This window comes from Pongo pygmaeus, chromosome 12 (assembly GCF_028885625.2).
Source record: "Pongo pygmaeus isolate AG05252 chromosome 12, NHGRI_mPonPyg2-v2.0_pri, whole genome shotgun sequence".
Classification (NCBI taxonomy): Eukaryota; Metazoa; Chordata; class Mammalia; order Primates; family Hominidae; genus Pongo; species Pongo pygmaeus.
In genome coordinates, this window is record NC_072385.2 from 47,225,543 (window position 1) to 47,238,132 (window position 12,590).

Sequence of the window (12,590 nt, forward strand, 5' to 3'; positions counted from 1 at the left end):
CTCAACACCCTGACACGTGTTCTTGTGTCTCTGCCAGGATCCCACGATGAGCTCAGGTCTCCTTCTGCCTGTCTTGTGGTCGGGAAGGTTGTCAAGGGCGGGACAGGCCTGTTTGAGCTCAAGCAGCCCCTGAGATAGCGGCTACCCCAGTACCATCTGCCCAGCTCCAAGGACCCGCGGTGAGGGCGTGGCCCAGCCTGCCTTCTGCATGAGAGGACCAGGAGACTGGAATCCAGGGCAGTTCCAAGTGACAGTACAGAGCACAGCAGCGACCTTGGGCCTGAAAGCAGTGGGCCTCTGAGCTGGGCCAGCTTCACCTGGAAAGTGACAGAGTTGCTCATCCTTGCCCCTCCCTGTCTCTGGATTTTTATCAAGGTTTACCAAGTCTTCTGAGTCCCCCTGAGATGGCTGGGGCCTCACCTGTGCTGCAGGAGGCCTCTGTGGCATAACTCCTAAGGAGAAGTCCTGATTCATGATTCACTGAGAAGACCAAGGGGAAGCCATGCTTTGCTGCTGAGGACCTCAGGCACCTCCGGAGTAGGGAAGCGGGGTTCTTTTGCTGTGAGTGGCCAGGGACAACAGACAAGATTCCTGGGGGCTCCCGATGAGCAGGAACGTGGAGCCTGCTGCCCAAGGCCTGCTCCTTCCGGCTGCTCCAGCCCCTGGGGGCAGAGTCCACAAGGGTCCCCATCAAGACTTCTTCCCTGAGTCAAGTACAGAGTAGCACAGTCCTCCACCCACCCAACCTCTCTGCCTGGCCAGGGTCCTGGCCCTGCCACTGTGTGGCGAGGTGTCCTTCTAGACCACATCAGCCACAAGGCTGGGGGCAGTTGCTCCAGGGCCGCAGCAGTTCATTCCCACACATAGAACCCAGGTCACTGCTGGGGTGATTGAACAGGTTGCCTGGCTTTTGTCTGCTGTCAGTTTGGTGCGGAGGCCTATGTTCCGCCCCATACGCCCCATAGGCCCTGCTTATGGGAAGGAATACAGGCCTCCAGCCCAGAGGACTGTGCCACCCTGTGCTTGGTCATCCACATTTCCTCTCCCTCTAGCACCAGCAACGCATTTCCCTGGCATGGACAGAAAAGACAGAAAGGACTTGTACAAAGGCTTTGTAAAACCAGAAGCTGCTTCTATCTTTGTCTACTGTTATTTCAGCTCAGGGCGGGTAATAAACATCATTGGAACTAGCTGTTAGGAAAGAAAAAAAACTAGGTTTTTTAAAAACAATGTTTTCCCTTGGTTTGCAGTTTCTGCATTTGGATTTGAGAACCCAGGGCAGGGATTTTCTTGGCACAGTCAGGTCTTGGGTCCCTCTTCCTGTGCTTTCTTGTCTGAGGCCTTAGGGGGAAGAACTCAGCCTCTGCAGCCTCCTCCACCTCTGCCCCTGGCCTACCTCTGCAGTGACCTCCTTCCAGAGCTAGCTGCTGGCCCTGTGGCCAGGAGAGGCACAGGGCAGAAGCCTTTATGCAGAAGCTGTGCTGGCCTTGGTCTGGGATGGGGAGGCTGCTGCTGTGACCTTAAGGGTAGGGTTGGGGATCAAGGGAGGCTTTGTCAAGGGAGAGTGACCATGTTGCTCCCTACAGACATGCAGTAGGACCCAGCCTGCACCTCCTAGGCCTACACTGGGGAAAGCCTGACAGAAATCAGTACCTCCTAACAGGGTCTGCCAGGTTCACCAAGGCATGGACACAGAGGAATATCAGTTTTGAGGCAGGCAGGGAGGGCCCAGCCTGCAGGGTAAGACATTCATTCTTTGAGTTAAAGGCCATATTCACTTGATGATTTCTACATCAAGTGTAGATTTCCACATCAAGAGTGCCCTTAAAGGAGATCACAGAGTAACCTGGTGACTGTGATACATGGTGAATGGATGCACATTGGTTCCGTGGGTTCCATCTCTCCCAGGCACTGAGGGCGCAGAGGCGAAGGAGCAAGCCCTGCATATTGGCAGGGCTGTGACCATCACACTTAGATCAGACCCCCGACCTGTGTTGGGATGTGAGGGATGCCCTCCTGCCCCACCCATCCACATGGTTCCTGGGCAGCTGTTTTATTCCTGTTTCTTTCCTGATGGATAAGTATTAAGACAGCATGTCTGGTTTTTAAACAGACATTTGGGAGCTTGCACATCCTGATGAGCAAGGACTTCTCACTGTGGTGGCCTTAGGGAATTACACGCTCACTTTGGTGGTTCTCTATGCTCGGAAGCCTCTGAGAGTGGCCTTGGCAGCTTAAGATGGCAGAGGCTTTGGAGTCTTAGGACTGTAAGTGCCCATTGAGGATGCATCTGAGTTTTGGAAAGTAGGCCCAAGTCAAATCTGATGGATGGATTCAAGAACATGGACTAATCTGCGTTGTCATTTTTAATCAAAATGTAATGGAGATTGATCATCTGGTGGGGTTCACAAACTTTTCATGAGAGCTGTGAGTTCTTTTTTTGAGATGGACTTTTGCTCTTGTTACCCAGGCTGAGTCCAAAGGCGCGATCTTGGCTCCACTGCAACCTCCACCTCCCAGGTTCAAGCGATTCTCCTGCCTCAGCCTCCCGAGTAGCTGAGATTACAGGCATGCGCCACCACGCCTGGCTAATTTTTGTATTTTTAGTAGAGATGGGGTTTCACCATGTTGGCCAGGCTAGTCTCGATCTCCTAATCTCAGGTGATCCGCCTGCCTCAGCCTCCCAAAGTGCTGGGATTACAGGCGTGAGCCGCCGTGCCGGCCAGAGCTATGAGTTCTTTCAGAATCCTGAAATGCCATTAGCTAGCTACTGTTTGGACATGCTTCTCACCTTGCCCTTTGGGGTGATATCCATACCTACTTGCTTGCTTCTAACAGTTTTTTTATTTGTTTTGTAGAGACAGGGGTTTTGGTTTATTGCTCAGGCTGGTTTCAAACTCCTGGGCTCGAGTGGTCCTCCCACTGTGGCCTCCCAAAGTGCTGGGTGGTGTGAGCCACCGTGCCTGGCCAGTTAATGTTTTTAGTGTCTGTTTTCTGGGTTCTCACCAGAAACAATATCAGCATTCCCACAGATATTCCTGTGAGTCTTTGAAACATTTTCTATCCTGCATTGAGTAAGAATAAAACCGAGGAAGGGATGAAGCACCTTGTCTCATCCCGTCTGGAACTTGAACCTTCTTTTCTCTTCACTTTGCCCTACCCCCAAATAATGTGTACAAATGTCTGTACCCATTGAGCACTAACTCCCTATTCCTTCCACCTCCCCAGCCCCTGGCAACCACTGTTCTACGTTCTGTCTCTATGAATTTGACTTCTCTAGGTCCCTCATGCAAGTGGAAAAGTACAGCATGTCTTTTTGTGACCGGCTTATTTCGCTTAGCATAATGTCCTCAAGGTTTATCCATGCTGTAGCATGTGTCAGAATTGCCTTCTTGCTTGAGGCTGCTGATACCTCATCATGTGTATATACTGTATTTTGTTTAATCACTAATCTGTTGGTGGACACTTGGGTTGCCTCCACCTCTTGGCTGTTGCAAATAACGCTGTGAACATGGATATACAGATATCTGAGGCCAGGCCGGGCGTTCACACCTGTAATCCCAGTATGTTGGGAGGCCGAGGCGGGCGCATCATCTGAGGTCAGGATTCGAGACCACCCTGGCCAACATGGCGAAGCTCCATCTCTACTAAACATACAAAAATTAGCTGGGCATGGTGGTGCACGCCTATAATCCCAGCTACTCGGGAGGCTGAGGCAGGAGAATCGCTTGAACTCAGGAGGTGGAGGTTGCAGTGAGCCGAGATTGCGCCACTGCACTCCAGCCTGGGTGACAGAGTGAGACTCCGTCTCAAAAAAAAGAAAAATCTCAGACCCTGCTTTCCTTTGAACATATACCTAGAAGTGGAATTGCTGGATCATATGGTAATTCTTTAATTTTCCCCGGGGAGCTGCTGTCCCATTTTCCACAGCAGCTACACCATTTTATGTTCCCACCAACGGTGTACAACAATTTCAGTTTCTCCACATCCTTGTCCTTGTTAATAGTAGCCACCCTAATGTGTATGAGGTGCCATCTCGTGGTTTGGTGTGGGCTGTGTTTCAATCAGATGTTGGGACCCTTAAGTGTTCTGCACCTGTGGAGAGTTAGGAACCACTTAAGGAGTGTCTGTTGCTTGCCAATCTTAAAATTTTTAGTTTGCACCTGAATCAGGGGCTGTCGGAGTCCAGACTGCTCTTGAAATAGAAAAGACTGGTCATTAAAGGCTGGTTCGTTGAGTCTTTCATCTTGGAGTGGTACCACCTCTGCAGATGGCTCATGGGGCAGCCCCGTACCACAGCCTGCCCTTGAGGTTGTGTAGTTTAGATAGGTCACATAGTTGCTGGGCCTACTACAGGTCTCCTGACCCTGGTGCAGTTTCACTTCAATCACAACCACCAAAATAGCTACAGTCAAAAATTCCAAAGTTCCTACACCATCAACCTCCACCCCACTTCCATCCAAAGTCCACTTAGAGGCTTTCAGTTTTGCACCTTGGAAACACTTAGGGAGCTTTTTAAAAAGATTAATTCTGTATTTTTAGTAGAGATGGGGTTTCACCCAGCTACTCAGGAGGCTGAGGCAGGAGAATCACTTGAACTGGGGAGTTGGAGGTTGCAGTGAGCCGAGATCACACCACTCCAGCCTGGGCAACAGAGTGAGACTCCGTCTTAGGAAAAAAAAAAACAAAAACAGATTGATTCTGGCCGGGCACAGTCGCTCACACTTACAATCCCAGCACTTTAAGAGACCCAGGCAGGAGGATCACTTGAGCTTAGGAGTTTCAGACTAGCCTGGGCAACACGGTGAGACCCCGTATCTACAAAAATTAGCCAGGTGTTGTGACATGTGCCTGTGGTCGCAGCTACTCAGGAGGCTGAGTTAAGAGGAGCAAGTGAGCCCAGGAGTTCAAGGCCGCAATGAGCTATGATCGCACCACTGCACTCCAGCCCGGGTGACAAGAGTGAAAAAAAGATTGATCCCAAGGCCTTGCCCAGATTCTGATTTTATTGGCCTGGAGTATGGCCTAGGCATTAGAAGATCTTCAAGAGAGTCTAAGCTGCAGTGGAATTGAGAGCTACAGACAGAAAAAGCCCTAAATTGTGGAAATGCACAGCCACCATCACCACCTATCGGTACGATGACATCTCAAGGAGTGAGTCACTGGCCCTAGGTTTCTGCAGTAAGATCTTAAGATCTGATCTCTGCCCTCAAGTGAGTGCATGTGCAGTAAAGCTGTCATCGTGCCATGACAGATGTCTGCAAGGACTTTAGAGTGGGGTCCAAAGGATGCCACCATCACCTCCACCTGGGGCTCAACAAAGCCTGAAAGAAGAAAGGGATGATGCTTCCAGCAGAAACCTGGAGGCCTGCAGCTCTGCCAGCCCAGCACAGCGAGGCCATTTGTCCAACTTAAAAGTCCCTGCCAGCAGGGGCAGAGGCAGAAGGAGGGAACTCAGCCAGCCAGCGTTTCCTACAAGCAGCTCCATGAGAGGTTTCCACTTAAAATGCTAAATCATAATTATTTAATCAGATTCGTTCCTTAAGTTCTTTAAGCTGCATCGCTGTCCTACCACGAGTGGTCATCAAGGAGCAGGGTTTAACTCAACTCTGAGTTACCCAGCAGGGTACCTGGGTAACTGCCTGGGTTGAGGTACCCAGCAGGCTTCATGTGCACGTGCACACTGCCCCCTGATAAGACCTGGTTTATTCACAGGCTCGGGTGTCACTGCAGCTCCTCAGTGACTATCTTCGTGCAAGTTGGACTCAACGGCCTGGGAGGTTTGTTCCAACCGACAGATACCTGACCATGCCTATCCTCGCCATTCCCTCCCCCATGCTGCATCCATCCAGCCTTGAGCTCCACTGTGTCCCAGGCACCCTAAGATGCACCAGCTATGTGGGCCCTGCCCTCACAGAACTTGTAGTCTTCTGCCCCAAACAAGCCAGTTCACCCCCTTCAAGATCAGACCAAAGGTTGAGGTACCCAGCAGGCTTCCTATGCACATGCACACTGCCCCCATAGGACTATGCTTTGCCCAGCTGGCTGCACTCTAGAGGGTGCTTTGTAGGAAGGACAGAGTGGAGAGGACAGTGGGGAGGTACTTGGGTGTTCAGCGGCCAGAAGGGAGGGAAACTGAAAAAGAATCAGGAGTCCAGCCATCCTCTCCCCACCTCCTGCCCCCGCTTCCACCCTGGCTGCTGGCCCTTTGCCCTTTAGTGTAGGTGATATAGGTGTGGCTGTGCAGTTCCAGTCACAGTGCTGCCTCTATGTCTTTTGCAAGCCGGGGTCTTCCTTACTCAGAAGGCCTGGAGGCCCTGCCAGATGCTGCCTTCCGGACTGGCTGCCTGCCACGGTGTTTTCACGGGAGCCCAGCCAGCCCCGGGCCTGTAGCCTCCCATGTGACAGAGTTGCAGACACCACAGTCCTCAGCTGGACCACAGTAAACACTTGCCTTCCCCAACCCATGATTCTTGCTTGGAAACACGAACCTGATGTTCCACGTGCATTCAGCCAATCAAACGTCAAGAATGTGATGGAGCAGTGAGGCTGCGTTTTGGGCAAGACACTGAGCTCCGAAATAAGACTTTTCTTGGAATCTCAGGCCCTCAACTTACAGTGGGACCCTAAGAAATGCACTTCAGTTTCCTTTTATGTAAAATGGTGATAAAATTAATTGTGTTCATTAAATTGCACAGAACTATACATGTTTACCTATATATTAAGTGGTTCTCAACTTGGGGCAATTTGCCTCCCAGGGGACATTCAGCAGTGTCTGCGGACATTTTTGGTTGCTACTGGAGGGAGGTGCTACTGGCATCTAGGGAGTGGAAGCTAGAGATGCTGCTAAGCTACAGTCCACAGGACAGTCTCCACAGCAAAGAATTGTCCAGCCCCAAATATCAATAATGCCGAGGCTGAGGAAACCCTGCCACATACACATAGATGCGGGTTAACATTGTTTATTTTACAAAGTGGAATCATTTACATTTTAGCCATTCTGACAGATGAAACAGTGGCATCTTTTTTTTTTTTTTTTTTTGAGACGGGGTCGCACTCTGTTGCCCAGGCTAGAGTGCAGGGTCGCAATCACGGCTCACAGCAGCCTCGAAGTCCCAGGACCAAGCAACCCTCCCACCTCAGCCTTCCAAGTAGCTGGGACTACAGGCACACAACATCATGCCCAGCTAATTTTTTAATTTTTTTGTAGAGACGGGGTTTCACCATGTTGCTCAGGCTCAAACTCCTCAGCTCACACGATCTGCTGCCTTCACCTCCCAAAGTGCTGGGATTACAGGTGTAAGCCACTATGCCCAGCCTCATTTGTACTTCAGTTTGCAATTCTCTATTAATAAATCTAAGCATCTTTTCACATGTTTATTGGTTATTCTGATTTGCACTTCTGAGAACTGCCTATTTGTATCCTTTGCCCATTTTTCTATTGGGTTATTGGTATTGCTTTTGTCAATTTTAAAGAATTGTATTTACTATAGATATAGATAACCTTTTGTCACTGTGCTAAAACATTTTTCTCCCAAGCCAGGTAAAGAATTTAGCACAGTCCCTGCATTGTGTAAAACCTTGAGTAAAGATGTTAGCTCTTGGCCACCCAGGCCAGTGGCCACCTTTAGACTTTGGCTAGGGCTTCTGGAGCAGTTTTTTTGTTTTGTTTTGTTTTGTTTTTGTTTTGTTTTGTTTTGTTTTGTTTTTTGAGATGGAGTCTCTCTCTGTCGCCCAGGCTGGATGCAGTGACACAATCTCAGCTCACTGCAACCTTCTGGAGCATTTTGTAAGGTACATAGATTGATTGAAAAAGCACAGCTGGGCATGGTGGCTCACGCCTGTAATCTCAGCACTTTGGGAGGCCGAGGCAGGAGAATCACTTGAGGCCAGGAGTTTGAGACCAGCCTGGCCAATATGGCGAAACCCCATCTCTACTAAAAATACAAAAAATCAGCCAGGCATGGTGGCACACGCCTGTGGTCCCAGCTACTTGGGAAGCCAAGGCACGAGAATCACTTGAACCCGGGAGGTGGAGGTTGCAGTGAGCCAAAATTGTGCCATTGCACTCCAGCCCGGGCGACAGAGCCAGACTCTGTCTCAAAAATAAAATTTTTTAAACAGGCAAATTACCTATTGTGATGGATAAGAAGACTACACTTACAGCAGCATGTCCAGTTGTGCTGGAGGGGACTGTGGTAAGAGCAGAAAATTACCAGAAGTCAGGAGCAACATGAAGCAGCCCTGCCGTCATTTGTGGCTTCTGCTTGGCTCGCTTACAAATGCAGGGGCTCACCTTGACCTGGAGCTCACCAGGTGCAGGCTGGCCCCAGTCTTTTACACCTGTTAATCCATCCACTCTTCACAACCACCCAGTGAGGGAGTACAGTGACTCTCCTCGTCTTACAGTAACTCACCCAAACACATAGTCACCAAGTCGTGGAACAGGGATTTGAAGCCAAGCAGGTGTCTCCAGAGTCCGGGTCCTTAATCTCCTCCCTGTGTCCACCCCCTTTGCTTGGACAGACCCTGAGGACGGGACTTTGTTAGAGGCTGCCCTGCATGCAGTATGGCAGGTAGATGTGAGGGCACCAAATGCCCTCCCAGGCCCCGGAACACCTCTTCTAAGGTATGTCTCTAGGAGGTACAGATGAGACTACTAGGAGGTGGGGTCTGCAGTTTGTCTAGTTGGGGAGCTGGCAGCTCACAAGAGATGAAATTAGAGCAAATGAATAACAAGCAGTCACCTTAAGGAACTGAGACTCCCAAGTGATGGCCCAAATCAAAGCACAAGTCAATATTGAAGAGTTTGAGGACATAGTGGTGGGTTAACCCAAAGGGATCTTCCAGCCTTAGGGTTTTCCTGCGGAGAGGACCTGGCTATGGACTGTACCAGTTACAAAGAACCTCTTCCTGATGTTGTCTCATCAAATCCCCACAGCCCGGCGATACATGTCCTATTGGCCCCATTTCACAGTTGAAGAAATGGATCTAGTGGTGAAGGGGAGGCCAGGTCTGCTGCCCCTCTTGGAGCTGTGCCTTTGCGTGAGGCACCTCTGGCATCGTCCTCGGGTTCTGACTGGTGTAGGGTGACATCTCCCAGGTCGTGCTGATCAAAGTGGCTAGTTCTTTCCTTTGAAAATAGGTGGCCCCTGAAGAATGAAAGCGAGGTCGGTGAGGGAGGGAAGGGAAGGCTGCAGAAGCCTGGAGGGTGGGTCCATGGAAAGGTGGCCTGCGGGGCTCAGCATGGGGGGCAGAGTATTGAAAAGGGGAAATGGTACAACTTGACCAGCCAAGACCACTCCACTGCCCATAGGACGTCTGTCCTGCTCACTGTACTTCTCATCCGCCTTCCATCGCTGCCTCTGAAGAACTGGCCTGGGCGGGCACAGCCCTGTCGCAGGTGCTCTTCCACAGACCGGCTCCTCACCCAGCGTCCTGCCTCCTGGGGACCACCCAACCCCAGGGACAGGGCTGCCCGGGCTCTGCCTGGGCTCTCACAGGACCTGGCAAGCCGCCCCGGCCCCTGGCCTGGGACACGGTGTTTCCCTTCCACCCTCAGGCTGACTCATTGGGATTCCTCCACGTCCGGTCACAACAGGCTGGGGCCCTGGGCAGCCGGCGACCATCTGGCCAGCCCAGCTCTAGACTCTCTGTTCTAGTCCAAGACTCTGTCTTTTTTTTCTCTGTAGTCCCAATTTTAATGCTCAATTAAATATTGTACAAAGAAGGAAGGAAAGGGAAAAAAGGGAAGGAGGAGGGAATCCATGTGTCCACGGTCCTCAAAAATGAACATCTTTTTCTCTTTCATTTTCTAGAGCAGTGGTTCTCACAGTGAAGTCCCCAGGTAAGCAGCAACAGCAGCCCCAAAGAATGTGTTAGAATGCAGGCTGTGTGCGGTGGCTCACGCCTATAATCCCAGCGCTTTGGGAGGCTGAGGTGGGCGGATCACTTGAGGTCAGGAGTTCGAGACCAGAAGGCCAATATGGTGAAACCCTGTCTCTACTAAAGATACAAAAATTAGCTGGGTGTGGTGGTGGGTGCCTGTAATCCCAGCTACTTGGGAGGCTGAGGCAGGAAAATTGCTTGAACACAGGAGGCAGAGGTTGCAGTGAACTGAGATCATGAGATTGTGACACTGCACTCCAGCCTGGGTGACAGAGCGAGAGTCTGTCTCAAAGAAAGAAGAAGAGGAGCCGGAGCAGGAGGAGTTGTTACAATGCAAATTATCAGGCCACACCCCAGACTCCTGAGTCAGAAACTGCAGGGTGGAGCCTGTTATCTGAGTTTGAACACTTTATCTGGGGGATTTTCACTCATGCTCCAGTTTGAGAACCTCTGCCCTAGAACTGTCATGAGGAAGCCATCTTACCTCTGGCCTGCCCTCTTTTTAGCTGTTTCAGCCCCAGAACTCTCCTGGGTTTGCAGAAATAGCCCCAGAGGCCCTCAGCCTCTGCAGACAGCAGCTCCTGTCAGTGCCCCAGTTTGACCCGCAAGTGGGCTGCGCGTGGCAGGCCTACAGCAGCAGCAGGTGCAGAATGAGCCGCCAGCTTCTGTCTGCATCCTTTGCAGGCATTAGTTCATTCAAACTTCACAACTGTCTGTGAGGCAGGCGGGCGACACCAGCACCCCTATTTTATAGATGAAGGAAAGGAAGACTCGGGTGTGTTATCGACTGTTTTCCCGTGAGAACATTCCGACTCCTTGGGGACAAGGTCTGTGCCTGTGAAGCAGTTAAACAACTGGCAGAGAAGCTTTGTGTATCTTGGATGGGATGTGGGGCTCCCACAGATCCTCCTCCCCAGAGCCAGCTGAAGGGAGATGAACTAGGACATCCTAGGGCCTGGCATCCTCCTGCAGTGCTCCTGTGCAGCATTTTCCCAGACCCCAACAAAGCCCACAGGCACCTTTGTCTTGTATGTTTAAAACTCCTGCCGGGCGCGATGGCTCACGCCTGTAATCCCAGCACTTTGGGAGGCGGAGGAGGGCGGATCACGGGTCAGGAGTTTGAGACCAGCCTGGCCAACATGGTGAAACCCCATCTCTACTAAAAATACAAAAATTAGCTGGACATGGTAACACGCGCCTGTAATCCCAGCTACTTAGGAGGCTGAGGCAGGAGAATCACTTGAACCTTGGAGGTGGAGGTAGCAGTGAGCAGAGATTGTGCCACTGTACTCCAGCCTGGGCGACAGAGTGAGACTTTGTCTAAAAAAACAAAACAAACAGAAAACCTCCTCTAGAACCAGGAATCCCATTTTTGGGTCCATACACAAAAGGACCCAAAGCAGGGACTCGAGCAGATGTTTGTTCACTCATAGCAGCATTATTGACAATAGCCAAAATGGTAGAAACAACCTAAGTATCCATGGACCGATGCATAAATAAACAAAATACTGTATATACATCCAATGGAACCTTATTCAGCCACAAAAAGGAATGAAATTCTAACACACGCTACAACATGGATAAACCTTGAGGACGTTACTCTAAGATGAAAAGTCAGACACAAAAGGACAAATACTATATGATTTCATGTATATAAGGTACTTAGAACACTCCAATTCTTAAAGACAGAAATTAGAATTGTGGTTGCCAGGGGTTGGGGTGAGGAGGAAATAGGCAACTAATGTTTAATGGAGGCAGTTTCAATTATGAAAAATGAAAAAGTTCTGGAGATGGATGGTGATGATGGTTGCACAATAATGTGAATGTACTGAATGCCACTGAACTGTACACTTAAAAATGATGAAAATGATAACTTTTACATTATGTGTATTTTACCACAATAAAAAAATTGCAACCCCTTAATAATTCCCCATGCACCCCCAAAAAACCCTTTGGGTGTTGGGGCCATTTCCAGAGAAAAAGCAGCATGCAGATTATTCTGCAAACACTCTACACAGTCACGAGGCTCCATGACTCCACTGTGGCAGGGGAGGGAAGGGCCAGGACACTGGGTTTGATTTCCTGGGCCCCACTTTCTGGCCCTGTGACCTTCAGCAAGTGGCCAGCTGATCTCAGACCCCCAGCCTCCTCTTCTATAAAATGGACTAATAATATCTCAGGATTCTCATGAAGATCAGTCAGGAAACGATTTGAATGCTTCTGGTACACGACAGGTGCTCAACATTGGTGTTATAGTTGTTTATGACGTTCCCTCAGCCTAGAATGTTCTGGCCCCTTCTCTACAGAGTAAGCTCCTGTTTATCCTTCAAAGACCCCTCTGCTTAAATCCCATCTCTTCTGTGAAGCTGTCATAGTCTGCAGTATCGTTCACCAGTACCGGCTTCCCCTCTCTGCCAGATGTTGGGCATGGCCAGATGTCGGGCATGGCCATTTGACTTGAATGACTTCTAAGAGTTGCTTAATTCTTTGCCATGAATGACTTTTTTCCCTCTGGACTGGTCACCAGTGCTGCTCCAGATGGTAGATGCTCTGGTCACCTGGCTCCCAGGAGCAAAGCCCCAGCCAACTCACAGTGCACAGGCTGCATGAAAGGAACAAACCTCAGCTATTTAAGCCTCTGACATGTGGGGTTGCTTGTGACCCCAGTATAACCCAGTTTAGGGCCACTCCAAGTGTGATCT

At 50.2% G+C, this 12,590-nt stretch overlaps 1 protein-coding gene across 1 annotated transcript in view; it reads left to right on the forward strand.

The window, feature by feature from the left end:
- Nucleotides 1-6,705, forward strand: part of POLR1A (RNA polymerase I subunit A) — an 89,446-nt gene extending 82,741 nt beyond the window's left edge. The window contains exon 34 of the mRNA XM_054473690.2: nucleotides 38-6,705. Coding sequence (XP_054329665.1) covers nucleotides 38-138 — 101 coding nt within the window. The 3' untranslated portion in view covers nucleotides 139-6,705. The remainder of the gene's footprint in view (nucleotides 1-37) is intronic.
- The last annotated feature ends 5,885 nt before the right edge of the window (nucleotides 6,706-12,590 follow it).